Source organism: Macaca fascicularis, chromosome 5, assembly GCF_037993035.2.
Source record: "Macaca fascicularis isolate 582-1 chromosome 5, T2T-MFA8v1.1".
Taxonomy (NCBI): Eukaryota; Metazoa; Chordata; class Mammalia; order Primates; family Cercopithecidae; genus Macaca; species Macaca fascicularis.
Window position 1 is genome coordinate 23,375,917 of NC_088379.1, and position 15,875 is coordinate 23,391,791.

The 15,875-nt window shown below is 40.1% G+C and overlaps 1 protein-coding gene across 2 annotated transcripts in view; it reads right to left on the reverse strand.

Annotated features, from left to right (window-relative positions):
* Positions 1 to 15,875, reverse strand: part of PPARGC1A (PPARG coactivator 1 alpha) — a 683,938-nt gene that overhangs the window by 464,771 nt on the left and 203,292 nt on the right. Inside the window, exon 2 of one of the 2 annotated variants that reach the window (XM_015450215.3) lies at positions 8,319 to 8,383. The exons of the other annotated variant lie outside the window; for it this stretch is intronic. Coding sequence (XP_015305701.3) covers positions 8,319 to 8,336 — 18 coding nt within the window. The 5' untranslated portion in view covers positions 8,337 to 8,383. The remainder of the gene's footprint in view (positions 1 to 8,318; positions 8,384 to 15,875) is intronic. 2 annotated transcript variants of the gene reach the window in all.

The following is a 15,875-nucleotide window of genomic DNA, read 5'->3' on the forward strand; positions in this document are numbered from 1 at the left end:
CCAGGCTCGAGGAACTGTGTAATTATCCCACCACTCCTCGCCCGGTGTGGCTGGTTACATTCTGGTTTCCTCCAATTTCTGGACTAACACCTGTGCTTATTTGCTCAGGGAATGCAAACTCATCTTAATATTAGCTTCAAATAAATTGATAGGAAGATAAATCTGCAAATATAAAAGCCTAAGCATGGGCCGGGCAAAGTGGCTTACGCCTGTAATCCCAGCACTTTGGGAGGCGGAGGCGGGCAGATCACAAGGTCAGGAGATCGAGACCATCCTGGCTAACACGGTGAAACCCCGTCTCTACTAAAAACACAAAAAATTAGCCGGGCGAGGTGGCGGCGCCTGTAGTCCCAGCTACTCGGGAGGCTGAGGTAGGAGAATGACGTGAACCCGGGAGGCGGAGCTTGCTGTGAGCCGAGATCGTGCCACTGCACTCCAGCCTGGGCGACAGAGCGAGACTCCGTCTCAAAAAGAAAAAAAAAATAATAAAATAAATAAAATTAAATTAAAAAAGCATAAGCATGGATTGGCTTAGGATTAGCTGAGCTTTTAGATTTTTCTGACTATATCCAGGGAGAGATACACAGGTGTCATCCGGAAAAGCTGAAGGTAAATTAAAATGCCATCTAGAGTATTAACCTCTTTTTTTTTCCCATTGAATTGCAACAGGGATTTGCATTTTGGGGGCATGGACTCTTTGAAATCTGTCCTCATGCACAATAAAAAGAAGGAGGTGGGAAGAGGCAAAAGAAGAGAAAAGAAGGAAGAGGAAGGAGAAGGGGTGGGGAAAGAGGAGGAGGAAAAAACTAAATAACTCCCAAATAGCATAGGTCTCAGGCTGGCCATTCAGAAGTCCAGGTTGAGGGGAGGCTTTCACGCCTTCGCAATGGAATGCAGGAAATGAGAGAGAACTCACTCATCAAGCTACGGTCTTTCCTTCCCTGAGCCTCCTACCCTACAACAGACCTACTGGCTTCTCCCTTAGAATGTAAAAGATTTCTCATTGTTGTTTCACACAACAATTATTTGAAGGCAATAGTCTCCCATGGTAGCCCCAATCTATCCTTGCCACTCTCTTCCACTGCCCCAGAACTTCCCAGGCCAAACTCATCTGGGGAACACCTACAGGATTTTTGTCATATTTGATGACATGACCACTATTATTTATTGTATATGATTTATTTTAAATCAAGCTACTTTTTAAAACTTTACTGTTGTTCTAGGCAACAATATCTGTAAAACTCACTGTTTTCCTGTGCTAGTTACAGCTTTCTAATACACACTAATTAGCATAAGTCATTATTATTAAAATAGCCTAGCATAGTCATTAGCAATACAGATGCTGCATGTGTTCAAATCCTGGCTGTGCCACTACTAGCTATGTGATCTTGGGCAAGTTGCTTAACTTCTCTGTGCCTTAGCCTTCATGGTCTGTTAAATAAACAATACCTACTTCATAGAGTCACTATGAAGATTAGTTAATATTTGTAAAATACTTGTACCATCTAGAATCTTCTACATGAACAACACTTTGGAAACACTGAACTATGCACAAAAGCCTAAATCATCCCTTACCTCAAGGTTTGCTTATGCTGTCCCGCTTTTTGGGGGTACGCTTTTGCCTCCCCTTTCCTGCCTAAACCAAAACTAATAAACAACACACTGTCATCCCCACTCTTCTTGAAAGCCTACCTATCTGAAGGTCCTTCTTAAATAAATATAATTACAGCCATTTATTTTAATGACAGCCACTTGAGCATCTATCATCTTACTGCCCCGTGCTCAGTACTTTTCACACATCATCTAATTTAGTCTTTATTTGGACTTTATGAAGAAGACCCAGCTTAAAAAGATTAGGTCATTTTTCTGAGTTACTACAACAGGAGAGTCGGGATTCAAACCCAGGCCTGTCTGATTCCACAGCCTGTGAACAGCCCATTAAGCCACACGGTACCATTAGGAAGCTCCCTCTTTCGAAAGTTCATTACAGTGTGCAACCAGACAGGAGCGCCCTCTCGGCTCCCTTGGTGTGTACCTCTCTTATCAGACTTAGCAAATCCACACTGTAATGTGACTATTACATTTGTCTGTCTTTTATTACTATTTTACTAATAGTACTTTATTACTATTACTATTGTCTGTCTTTTCCCCCCTGTTATTCGGGATAACTCTTTCTATTTTAAGCATTTTGGAAGGAAATCATTCTAAAATTTCCCTGAATTTGAAAAAGGGTTACATTCTATGAAACTGAATTGAACATTTTCTTTACACTTGTGGTCATCTTTATCATCACCAAATACAGTAATGTTCTATGATGCAAACATGACTTTAGGACAATTTTTTTCCATGCAGCCTAGGGTGACTATTAAAAAACCAGACTCCTGAGCCCCTCCCCAGATCTACTGAATCAGAATGTCTGGGTTAAAGACCAGGAATCACTGGAGTTTAGGAACCATCGCATTAGGGTATGTATGGGTGTTTGATCCTGCTTGCTGCTCCCAGATGGTTTTTCAGTTTGTGTTTCTGCCTTTCATGGTTTTTCTGACCTCTCCCACCCTTCGAGTTGACAGCTTTCACTTCTCACTGCCAACCAAGATTGCTGGATAAATGTTTCCTATTTCTCTGCTACCCACTAATGCTATGGTTTCCAAACTATTTCTTTTTAGCTTTAGAACACTTTCATGAAAACTGATTCTTAGACGGATGTCCAACATAAAGCACATCATTTCAGAGCTATTCCAATGGAATATGAGTGAGTGGCCTGGATTTCCAATGTCATCTCATTCCCCTAACTCCCATCTCCACCCCCTGTGATCACCCTGAAGCCCCTCCTCAGATTCCCTGGGCTTCCACAGAGAACATTGCTAATACCACTGAAATAATACAACTGTCTGTCAAATGTTATCATCATTTTGTAGAACAGATACCTTATTTTTTAGAAACATTCCAGATTATCAGAAAGGTTTTTTTTCCACGTAAGTTTGTCAGTGCATTCCAAAATCAAGTGTACAGTTCTATTTGAGGGCATATCACCAAATTGATAATATAGCCTCTATATTATATTTTCATAATCACCCCTTACAGTGAATATTCCTAACTTGGAAAACGACGAGCTCATTGTATTTGTAATTGGACTCTCATTTACTTTCGAAAGGATCTCAGAAAAATAACGGTCAAGGGAATTTTATCTTTTTTAAAAAGTCTCTCCTCTGCAAAAGAAGGTGTCAGAGCATGCAGGAAAACTTTCTAACCTTTAAGATTTTGGTCATTTCATATTGAAGGTATTCTAAGTAGGTTAGTATGTTAATAGTCTAAAAACAAGGTTCAAGCAGCAGTTTTTAAAACTTGAAAAACAAGTTTAAGCAGTTTTTTTAGTGCTCTTTTTGTCCTTTTTCTTCCAAAATTCATAATTTTGAGACTCAGAATTTTGGAAGCCTATTTAACATTATGTGCACTAGAGGCAAGGGAATGAGAATGTTGTATTGAGGTTACAACATGATTTCTATGGTGAATTAGGACAAAGTTTGAATTCATATATACAGAAAGAGATGCAGTAAATGTGGCAAATATTAGCTTTTGATGATCGTAAGTAAAAGGTATGCAGTGTTGCTTGTACTATTCTTTCAATTTCTGTAGCTTTGAAATTTTTCAAAATAAAATTGAGGGGGAATTTCAAACACAGGTAGAAATCAAGCATAGTCATACATGCGAGATTAACACATTCAACAGGACCTGGGCCACGGTGACAAAAGTGAGGCATCTGGGACACAAAATTTAAGGAAGCACTTGTGCAACTCTGAGAGTGAGTGCCTCTTTAAGTTTGTCACCATACATACCTCACTTGCCTAGTGCCAGCCCTAGAGACCAACAAAAGCAAATGCATCTACGTTCTCAAACAGACCATAGTCAACTCTTCTACCTCCTAAAAGAAGAAGGTTAAAACCAATTTTATCCATGCATTGATTCACTCATTTATTCTCCAAGCATGTATGGAATCCATTCTATGCTAAGTAACTATCCCGTATGTATTCATGGGTGTGTTAGATGCTGGGGATACCAATCATGGACCAGTTCCTGCTAAAATATCTTACTGTCTGCCAAGCACTGATTTAATAATATTATTTTTATCATGATCATCATGTATTCCATAAATATTTCTCGAATGAGCAAAACCAGAAGTCTACTTATTTGTTCTTCCTGAAAGATTTGTCACGTTCAGATGAAGATGAAACTTCCCTGGATTGCCTGATAACATAGCTAACATTTACTGGATGGTTACAAACCGCCTGGTATCTTCTAAGTTCTTTCCATACATTACCTCCATTACACTTTGCACCAACACGAAGATGTAGGTGCTAAGATTCTCCTTTTACAGGTAAGAAAATATATGAGATATTGGGTACCTTTTCCAGAAATACAGAAAGAAAGAGACCACACCAGGTTTGAACCCAAGTAGCCCAGCTCTGGAGCTTGCCTTTTCAGAGGCTCCACAAAGCAATCTCACATTTACTAACCCAGAGAAGCACTCCTCAGTTCCAAAAAGCTCTCTTCTTCAGGTTGCCGTTCAACCATTACTACATAGAAACATCTAGCTAGCACCAGGGACATTTTTAGCAAAATGATCCTCAACTTCCATGACCTGGGCAGATAAGTCAGACTTTGGGGGACATCCTGCTTCATTTCACCTTGTCTAAATACAACCAACTAAAAATAACCTGAAAGGGAAGTGTTTCAGAACCGCAACAGGAGCTGCAGAAGGCTGCAGAGGGTGTGACGTGAAAGAAGGATCCTGGCCTCCGGATAACACTGATGATGCTTTTCAACATCAGCAAGTTGCATATTGTGATGAGAACACAAAGTTTCCAATTATTGAAATTCCACAGTGTATTTAATTATGCAATTATCTCATTGTATTAACAAGTACTAGAGCACAGCAGCAATTGCTGAGATTTTTACAATTTGGAAGAGCAGAATTTATTCTTTCCCTCAGCTGATTACTGCTCATAAATCTGTCCATTTTTCAGGGATTATGGAAATGATCCTATTTTTGGAATGCTTCATTCAGAAATCCAAAGCAAGTCAGCACCCCCACTCTTGCCACTCCAATTTTTAAGTATGATCCTTCTAAAGACTGAGCATATTTCAGGGGAAAATGTCTGCAAATTCACATCATTTTTGTTTCCATTAATCACTTAAGACTCTTTCCTCTTTTGAAATTCAAATAAATATAGTGTAAATATACATTGAAAGAGCAGTTGTACAAATTACATATTTTCAATGATGCAAACACAAATACATTCTTGTTCATTTGCTTAATAAGGATTTATCCCAAAGGGTTCACGTATCAGACTGTAAAACCCGAGTACTCCATCAAAACACCTCAAATAGGTATGCTGTGATACTATTATGCATTTCTATTTGCCTCAGTTACTTTGGCAAATATGAAATGTAATCATGCAAAATTAAACATTCCATACATTTTTTATTCACTCTCTAACACTCTCCCTATATTCTGAAATAGGCTATCACATTTTCAAGTTTAAGGGGACAAAAAGTGAATCAAATTTCTTGTTTCCGAAAGCATTACGAGTAATAGGTCTTTTTACTTACGGCTTTTCATCTAAGAATCACCAGGCTCTTCACACATAAAACATAATTAATCCATACAGTCTGCTACATACCTACCCAATGGGAACCCTCCTTGTTGATGGGAAGCCATACCTGTATTTTCTCAGCGTAAATTTGGTCCAGGCTTTTAGGAATGATGTTTCATTTACTTGCGCATGATCAAGAGGCATTAATTATAGATGGGGAAACGTGGCTTCTTCTCCCAAATAAGTAAGAGTTAGGAAAACAAACCCTGGACCCAATTGCCTGGTGTTTGGCTATCAGTTTTGCAAACTTTAAGCCATCAGATGATGGAGCAAGTCGCTCCACTGCCCTGTGCTTGTGTTTTTGTAGTGACAAAATTGGGATAACAACAGTACCTATCCCATAGGATTGTTGGGTGAATGAGTTAATACATGTAAATCCTTGAGAATAAGCCTTAATAGCAATAACTGTTGTTATCTTGTCTTGTCCTGCCCACATATGACACCTGATGCCTTTCAAAGTCATCTCCCCACAATTGCTTCATTGGGATCTCACCATCTTCCTGTGAAGTAGCGGAAGTAGATGCTATTATTTCCATTTTACAGATGAAGAAAGTAAGATTCAGAGAAGGTTGCCAGCAGTCAAGACTGGAACTCCCAGAACCTAGACTAGTATATATTTCCAGTATTCCTCTTTATATCCAGAACAAACTGACTCAGTGACCCACACAGTTCCCTACTTATTTTGTGGGGGAAGGAGGGAGTCTTGTTTCAAAGGAGACATGGAAAGCACTCTGTTGTCAAGGTTTGTCTTGAATACCAAAAAATATCCAGATTGGCAGGAGACATGTCAACAAGTCTGCCGTCATCATGATTTCTGCTAACTATGAAATGAAAGTTAATTTCATGCCTCACATTCACAGACAAAAAGGTTCAGAGCTGTTTAAATTCTCTTCAGTCCAGTGACAGTTAGTAAACAGGAGACTTCGTGTTCTAATGCTTGAAATCACCCTTCGTATCTCAATATATTATTTATGCACTCAGCTTAAAATAAACAGCAACTCCGAAGAAGGTGAGTGGTCTCATTTAGTACAAACTTTTTTTTCACTCTGACAGTTACTTTAAAACATGGGTAAACAACCTTAATTCACTTCTAACGAATTAGTAGGCTACTGCTGTGTCTACAGGAGGCAAGCAGATTGTGTTATTAACCAAAACAACTTTCTTCCTGTCAATCATCTGCACCTCACAGAGAGATGTGGGCTTTGCTGTCTCGTTACTCAAACCAATCCATGGGTGCACGTGATTCCAGACGATTTCTTCAGAGGTCATTGTCTTCGGAAACTTTGATTAGATCTCTGGACTCTGAGATGCAGAATGGGGCCTGGAGAAGATAGATTCTCAGTGCTGCTTGTTAAGAAAGATATAGACAGATAAGAACTTTTCCAGAGGGGTAAAGAGTTTTGGAAATCACGGAAATGAGCTCTAGTTGTTGAAGGAACTGAAGCTGACAAAGAGACCACCATAGGGAGACTCAATAAGTGTCACTAAATATTTGAAATGGTGTCATTTTGTAGGAGAAACACTTATTCATTGTAGGGATGGATAGTAAAAGTAGAACCCAAGGGCAGAGATACATAGTGGTTGGATTTATGTTTAACTTGAGAAGGAATTCTCTGTCAGAGTTGCCTTTTTAGGTCGTAGACTTTCTGCCTCTAGAGGTTCTCAGGCTCCAGTCAGCTGGAACCCTTAGAACTGGCCAACAAATAGAGCTAGATAAGACATATAAGAGCCTTGCAGACTTAGATCCTACAGCCGCATGAATCCAAGGATTACTCACTAAAATAGGCTTCAATAAGCAGTCCTAATCTTAAACTTCTCTATGATCAACTTTAAAGGGTGACAGCCACCGTTTAAAAGAAAAAAAATATCAAACCATGGGTTAAGCACTGGGTATATAGCTGGCCAATCTATGGTAGCGCACACAATTCCAGGGCATTGGTTGGCCTGGCAAAATAAAAAGATGCACCACTCAATAGAGAAAATCTATCAAAGCCGTTGCTTTGGGATTGCACAGTCTCCTCCTGCCCTTTTGTAGCCTTTGCCATTGCATGGGTAGGAAGCAATTCCCAGGTCCCCTGGACTGTAACCTGGTTAAGGAGGGGTGATCCACACTTAGCTCACCATTCTGGTTGTCCTCCTCCCCCTGCCCCAAGTCTGGAAATACAATAATTAGCAAACTGTCTAATCAACTTTCATCCTTAACAAAATATCGTTCACCTCGTGGAAACATTCATTCTCTCCCTGAAATCAACCATTTCTTTGAGACACAGACCGACTGCTCAAAACACAAGTTAAATACAATTTTGAAAGAAAGGAAGAGAGAGTTGAGAGAAGAGAAATAAAGATACCTTACATTTATATCCATAGTTCATATCAACATTTTTGCATATAATAACATAGAGACATATTTTGGCCAAATTTTCTAGTAAGCATTGCTTGAATTTATATTTACGGAGGGTGGCAGGGGGAGGTGGCTTTTCAACATCCAACATATTGTCAAAACATTAGAGTTCAGAAATATTAAATGCCTCAAAGGAAGTCAGATTACCAATATCTGGGTGTGAAACTTGGTGTTACAGATTTCCTGATATGGCAAGAGCAGACATCTGGTATTTGCACTTTGGAATAACAGAAAATAACGTGACAATAATGTATTATACTTACAAAGTACCCTTCATCCATGGGGCTCCAATTTTACCAATATTAGTTCACTGATTTTCGCAAAAAACCTGAAAGGCAGAGGGTAAGTTTGTGTTACCCCCACTTTGAAGATGGGGATACTGAAAGGCAATAAGGTTATAAATTATTGGTCCATTAGGGTGAGAATTCAGTCATGGGAGAACAAGAATTACCATTTTGGCCTTCCCCATCACAATGCATCTTGACCACCCATTGTTCCCGAGGGGACTGATATTTCCTATGTCATTTTCACCATAATCTCAACATATTAAACACATTTTAGGGTAAGACAGTGACGAGCGTAACCCCTTGTTTTTATGAGCCCAGACACCAATATTCTTTTAATACTAGAGATAAGATTGGAAAAATTCCCATATCCAGTTTAAAACATGGAAGAAAAAATTGGATTGACAAAATGCAACCATCCAACTAAAATTTGGCCTGAAAATAATGTTACTACTGTTCAGTTTGTTATATACTTATGTTCACATTTCAGCATATGGACTTGTCTTTTAAAAAGATTGCAAGGAAGTCAGAATACTTCAGAAGTAATTTCGTTAACAACATTTTTAGAAGGGTGTATTTTTAACAGTCCTTTCTAGGACATCCCATCCTTTCTACCACTCTCAGACCATTTACTCATGCATTGAAAAAATAATCAGTATTTATTGAGCTCTTACTATGTGTAAGTTTAGAACTGTGTGTGGCTTCTTGGAGGACACAAAAATGTGTATGACATAGGTCCTACCATCAAGAAACTTCTAATCCTATGGTTCAATAATTTTATTACTATGACAACCGCTCTCATCAAAAACTCTACAGAAAGATCTGATAGTTTCTAGACATTCCTGGCAAGTCACAGACACCAATCCCAGAAAGATGGCACCTTCAGAAAATATTCCAAAAAAAGGATGAGTTTGGGTTCTGTGTATGAGCCATACTATTTGGGATTACAGAAATACTAAAAGATGGGTCTCCTTAAAAGGACTGTCCCTGAGTTTTCCCAAAGCCCCTGATGTGAGGGTCATGATCTCTCACTGTCTTCTCCTTATGCACCTCTGCAACAGCACTGACCCCTTCACTCATCCTCAAATACCCAACCACATTCCCACCTCAGGAACTTTGTCCTTCTAACTGTTCCCTTTGCTTGGGCCAATATTGTTGCAGTATTTCTACGGCTTACTCCTTCCCTTTCATCAGATCTCTGCTTAAATACCTGCTCAGTGATGTGTCCCTGACCATCCTATTTAAAATACATTCACATACCACAGAATGGCATTTCAGTCAACAACCAACCACATATATGAGGTGGTCCCATAACATTATAATACAGTGATACCATATTTATACTGTAACTTTTCTATGTTTAGATACAAATACTTACCATTGTGTTACAATTGCCTAAAGTATTTAGTACAGTTACATCCTAGCCTACAGTTTTGTAACCTGGGAGCATTAGTATATACAGGGAATTTTTTTGTTTACTGCTAAATTCTAGTGTGAAGGCACTCCACGAATATTGATTGAATTCATGAATCACAGCACTAAACTGGCTGCTCTTCCTTTTTTCTACCTTTTTACTCTCGCTGAGACACTGTTATAATTACTAATAAATGAATTTCAATATTGAATCATCCTAGATTTTTTTCCACCCAAAGGAAAAACTTAAAACTCCACAAAGACTCAGTGAAATGCTTCTGGAAAATACAATAAACACCCATTTTTATCATTTTCTCTTATCTTGAGTGCCAGGGTGCGAATTGGATGACCTGGCTTCTTAGCCAGCTCTGCTGTGCCTTACCTTCTCCTCTCCCTATGCCTTTGTTTCTCAAGAGTAAAATAAAGCTTAAGAAGTTTATTTCTGAAGTTCTTCTAGTTCAGAAACTAGGTGATAGGCCAAATTACATTCATATTTTTACATCTTCTGATTTAATAGCACTTACTAAGTATAAGCTTCTCTCAAAGGTAGCAAGGTCATCATTTCATACTAAGCAAAGTAGGAATCCCAGAGGGAAGAATGTGAGTGTCTAACTGAATCTACAAGCATACCGATTTTGGACATACACCACAGTGATCACTGAAATCCTGTTCCCCCATCCTCACTCTCACACCACCAACATATGACAGACATGCAAAGAAAGATGCCACATCAGCTGTTTACGGCATCTTGAGTCACAGACACTCCACTTGGGTCTCTAAATAGATTTCTTGTTTACTTGCACATTAATAAAACTCACACCTTCGCCAGTCAGAATTTTTTCCCCAAGCATCTGAACATCCAAAGAGATTTAGAAGCAATTAACATTCACGAGTAACAGAGCAATCAACATGGGAATCGCTAATGGGACTGGACAGGATCCAAGAGCTGATATGAGGATAATAGTGAGTCCCTGACATAGGTTATGGTGTTAATTCTGGAGGGCAGAGTCGTGGTATGTTTTCAGTAGCTTCGTAGGGCTGCTGTCACCATCACATACGCCTCTCCTATACAGGGTTCCTCACCCCCTACGACATGCCTTTTTTTTTTAACTGCTATCGAAAAGAAGGCATTTTTGCATTGTTAGAAACTCTAGCATTAATGGTATATATTGAATCCAAATTTATTTTTAAACTGCCTACCTGACAAAATGTTAAAATGTCATTTATCTTCCCAGTTTGGGTCTCTAGACTATCTTCACCTGTTAGCTTTTGTAGCTAGAGGCCACAAAAATAATGGCTATGAATTTCTACCTTGATGCTTCCCCTAAGCTTTGCCAGTTACTTGTGTGCACATGGGCTCATACATCCCTCGTACATAGGAAGACACGGGTATTCCTATTCCAACCAGCTCCAGGCTTGCTTCCTTGTCAGTTTCCCTGATCTGTTTTCATGAAGATCACTCCAGAAATCAGCATACCACATCACCCCACCCCTTTTCACCCTACTGGGAGAGTCTCTGCGTAAAAGAGAATGTTTCCATTGTTCCTCTTTCTGCCTTCCATTTTCCAGCCTTCATCTCTCATCACTACAATCCATCAAAAATGCCAATGCCAGGTAAATCTATCTCTCCCTCCCCTTGGACCACATTCTTGAATCCCTGCCCTGGCACTCCTTCTCCCTCAGCCTACAGAGCAAATGGCTCTGACCCCTCCATACCCACACACACCTCTGAATCCTCGGAACCCCTCCCCACCCTCCTCTTCCTCCTGCATCATTTGGTTTCCCTTGGAACCAAGATACCCACCACCTCTGGTTATAGGACACTTTCTCTTTCTATAGGAACTCTAGGTCCCCTGCAGGCAGACTGACTACCTGCTGTATTTCCATTTTTCACTTTGGATGTAATTCATCACAGCCAATTATGATTTGCTTTATTCTGTGTGTTCCAACAAAATAAATTTGTTCCTAGGAAGAGCTTTTAATTTTTTTCAGCTATTTTCACATTAGACAGGAGTATGTAATTGAGTAAACACCATTTTTGTGAATTGTAATATATTTCTGGTTATTCTATTTCATTCACTCTTTCTTCTGTTCCTTTCTCCTATTTTGCTATTTCTGGCTATTAACGGGCCCCTTCTTACTTAAAGATCCAGCATGTCAATTCTCTTTCCTCCACCTCCCCACCTCCAACACCAGCCATTGTGACAGCGTATCCCTTTTTAAAGCTTCAGTTTATTCTCTGAACACAATCAGCTACAGATGCACAATCTGCCTCCACCAAGCTCTGTGTGTTAAAAGCCTGTTTTGACAAAGATTTTATACAACATAATCCTAATGAAAGGTGAGTTATCAACAGACCCATACTTAAGAATCCCTCACTGTTATCTCTGGGGCAAGCCGTTTAATATTCCCAGCGGCAGTCTCAAAGGCAGGAGATGCATGCCTAAGACCCACCCTCCCAACCCCCACCAAGTCACCACGCGCCCCCCGCCCCATGACTCCCTTCCCACCCCCAAGTAGCAGTAGTGGAGGATGAAGTGCTTCTGGTCCCGAGGTAATGCAATCAGGACTGGGTGTGCTTCAGTCTCTACCCGTCCTCAGAGAACATTTGGGCAGAATGCCTTCCAACTACACTCTGCATTCCGCACGGGGTCCTGTGCTCATTCTGGTGGTTCTGCAGAAGCGAAAGTGACTCTGCCCAAGGAGTGGACTTCACCTGCCCCCCCAAACTGCAGGCTATCGGAAGCAATTCCGCAATGAAGGTGTGGGACTGGGGGGTGAGGTTCTGATGGTACCCATCACACACAAGGAGTGAAAAAGGCAAGGGCAAGCATGAAATGAACACATCAATTTTTTTTTTAACTTCAAAGAGGAAAGGAAACCATTTTTCAATCCTTTGCCCTTCCCTACGCACCAGTGAAAATACTCCACCCAGTCTATTTAGTAGTCAGGGCTTTTCAGGGGTCTGTAACCTTTCCAGATCCTTTTGGCTATCTGACGAAATCTATGGACCCCTTCCAAGAATGGTTTATAAAAGATTGCAAAGGAGATTAATTATATTGAAATACCTTTACTTCTCAGGTTAAGCAGCCCAGCAGGATGTGTTTTGAGTGGATGAAAGGATAGCTGCTCCCTGGATTTTTTTTTTTTAACTTGGGATTTCTGCAGAAGAGATTTGTGCTGGGCAAGGGATGGCTGTGGTAAAAAGCATGAAGTGGTGACTGTCCACACTGTCCTCAGAGTTGCGCAACTTCCTGTACATCAGACTTGGTAGCTGGCTCTGCCTTGCAGATTGCTCCGTGCACATTAACACAGGGTGCTTCAATAGTTACTACACTGGAATAGCTAAGATTTGGATTTCCTTTATTTACAGTCCTATATAGATTTTTAACTACTCCTGAGAGAGAAGAGTCAACAAGCACAGAAAACAATGTGAGGAGATTTTGGAAAAGAGAAGTTATGAAAACTTGAATCTAACCATTTACTCTTTTTCTAAATATTTACTGAGCACTTACTGTAGGTTCACAGTAGTACACAAGAGACCTAAAGAGCTCTCCCCCAAAAAAGTTCATGCCCAAATGTGGAGAGACACCCTGTAAGCAAATAAACAAGTAAATGTAAAACAAATAAACACGCTATATATGTCCAATGGTGATAAAACAAAGCAGAAGAGACGAGAGAGTGCATGGACAGTTGTCATATTTCACGCAGAATTTATTTCCCATTTCACGTCAAAAAATACTCATCAAGTTCCTACTGTGTTTTAGGCCTTGGAGTGGATTCAAGGAAACTGACATATACATACATATATGTGGGTGTATACAAACACACAGACACAGACACACAGAGCTGACCCTTTAACAGCACAGGTTTGAACTGCATGGGTCCACTTACACAGGGCTCTTTTTCTACAAAAGTTACACCAGGTGTGCCTGTTTCTCCTGCCTCCCCTTTCACCTTGTCCATCTCCACTTCTGCCGTACCTGAGACAGCAAGACCAACGTCTCCTCTTCCTCCTCCTCAGTCCACCCAATGTGAAGACGATGAGGATGAAGACCTTTATGATGATCCACTTCCACTTAATAAATAGTAAAGATATTTTCTCTCCCTTATGATTTTTTTTTTTTTTTTTTTTTTTTTTTTTTTTTTTTTGGGACAGGGTCTCACTCTGTCACCCGGGCTGGAGTGCAGTGGTGCCATCTTGGCTCACTGCAGCCTCAACCTCCAGGAATCAAGGTATCCTCCCACCTCAGCCTCCTGAGTAACTGGGATTACAGGTGTGCCCTACCATGCCCAGCTAATTTTTTATGTTTTTGTAGAGACGGGGTCTCACCATTTTTCCCAGGCTGGTCTTGAACTCCTGGGCTCAAGTGATCCACTTGCCTCAACTTCCCAAAGTGCTGGGATTACAGGTGTGAGCTACCTTGCCCAGCTCTGATGATTTTCTTAATATTTTCTAGTCTCTAGCTTACCTTATTGTAAGAATACAGTATAGAATACATAAAACATATAAAACATGTATTAATTGACTGTTTATGTTAATTGACTATGTTATCGATAAATCTTCCAGTCAACAGTAGACTATCAGTAGTTAAGTTTTGGGAGAGTCAAAAGTTATACCCAGATTTTCAATGGTGTGGAGGGTTGGCGCGTCTCATACCCATGTTGTTCAAGGCTTAATTGTACGTATGTGTATATACACATCACACACTCAATTTCCAGTCACTTGCATGTGAGAGGTGCACAGAGTCTCCACCAAGAGAGGTCTGTGATGCCACACTGCTGAACAGTTTCTTTTCAGAAAGGTGACCAGCGAATGCCACCAAGAGCCCACAAGAGTGGAAAAGGTGCCGTCAGGACTGCATTTGCTGTGCTGAAGGGCATGAGCTTAGGAAGCATCAAGAGCCTTGGCGGAAGGTCAGCCACCATGATCCTACGCTCAACTCTACCACCTATCTCACTAAGTGACCCAAGGAAAGTTACATACATCACCTCTTAGGGCTTTAGAACCTTCATCGGCAACATGCGGAACCCAGGCTGCGTGGAGTTCAAATGCAGTAATGCAAGGAAAGCGCCCAGCACAGTGCCTGATACTAAGGATTAGAGAGATGAGTTCTTATCTCATGTATCTTCTTATCAAGGAATAAAAAGCGCAACAGGAATGCAAAAGCCCCAAAGACCACGCACCCAGAGCAGGTGTACAAGAACTGCTTTTGCTTATTTGTTTCCTCTTGTTTTGTTTTTGTGGCCAAATGGATCCAGGGAATATTTGCAGGTGTTACTTAATAAAAGAGAGACAGACTTCACAGTGAAATAAGCTTTAGAAACAACAAAGAAATGAAGTAGAACAGTTCTCTTTGCTTCAGGCTTTCTCATAGTTTAATATGCTAATGCACATCACATATGTCCAAGAACTGTCAACAATTTATGAATGTTTCCTCAATGTATGTGACCATGGAACCCTTTGGCATGGAAAAATCCTATGTGACAGTTATTCTATGGAAAAGACTTTGAGAAATGTGGGTTTGTTAAAAAAACAAATAAATCAAGAGATAAGAAATACATACCCTATTTGGTTCTGATGTGGTCTAGTGGCTTTCGTTGAAAGGGCAGACTTGGGCATATTTTTGTACACACCAAGAAAGCCTAGTACCAGTGTTTCCTATTCACTGAACCAAGGCAACTTCTCCTTTTCCTATAAAAAGAAGTCATTATTCTGGGACCACAGTGCATTTGGGGGAAATGTCGGCAACATCTGAACACTTCTCATTCCCTTGGACAGGTAATTCCACTATTTTGTGCAATAAATGGGCCCTTAAAACGAGTTTTGTTAATTATTCTCTTGAAAGCCAAATCCTCTTCTGACTACACAGGGAAAGCCTTCTGCCTAAAGTCACCCTGGGTTTTTTTCATTATCCGAATGCTTCACAGTGAGCAATGCATTACTTTCATAAACAGAAAATCAATGCTGGGGGGCAGAAAAAAAAAAAGAAAAGAAATTCCATAGGGATGTGTTGATACACCTATTTTGGACCTATGATTAGTCCAAAAATTGCTTACTTGTACATGAAGATTTTATATATGGGGCTTTCCATGAAGACCTTACTTAATGTTAGAATACTA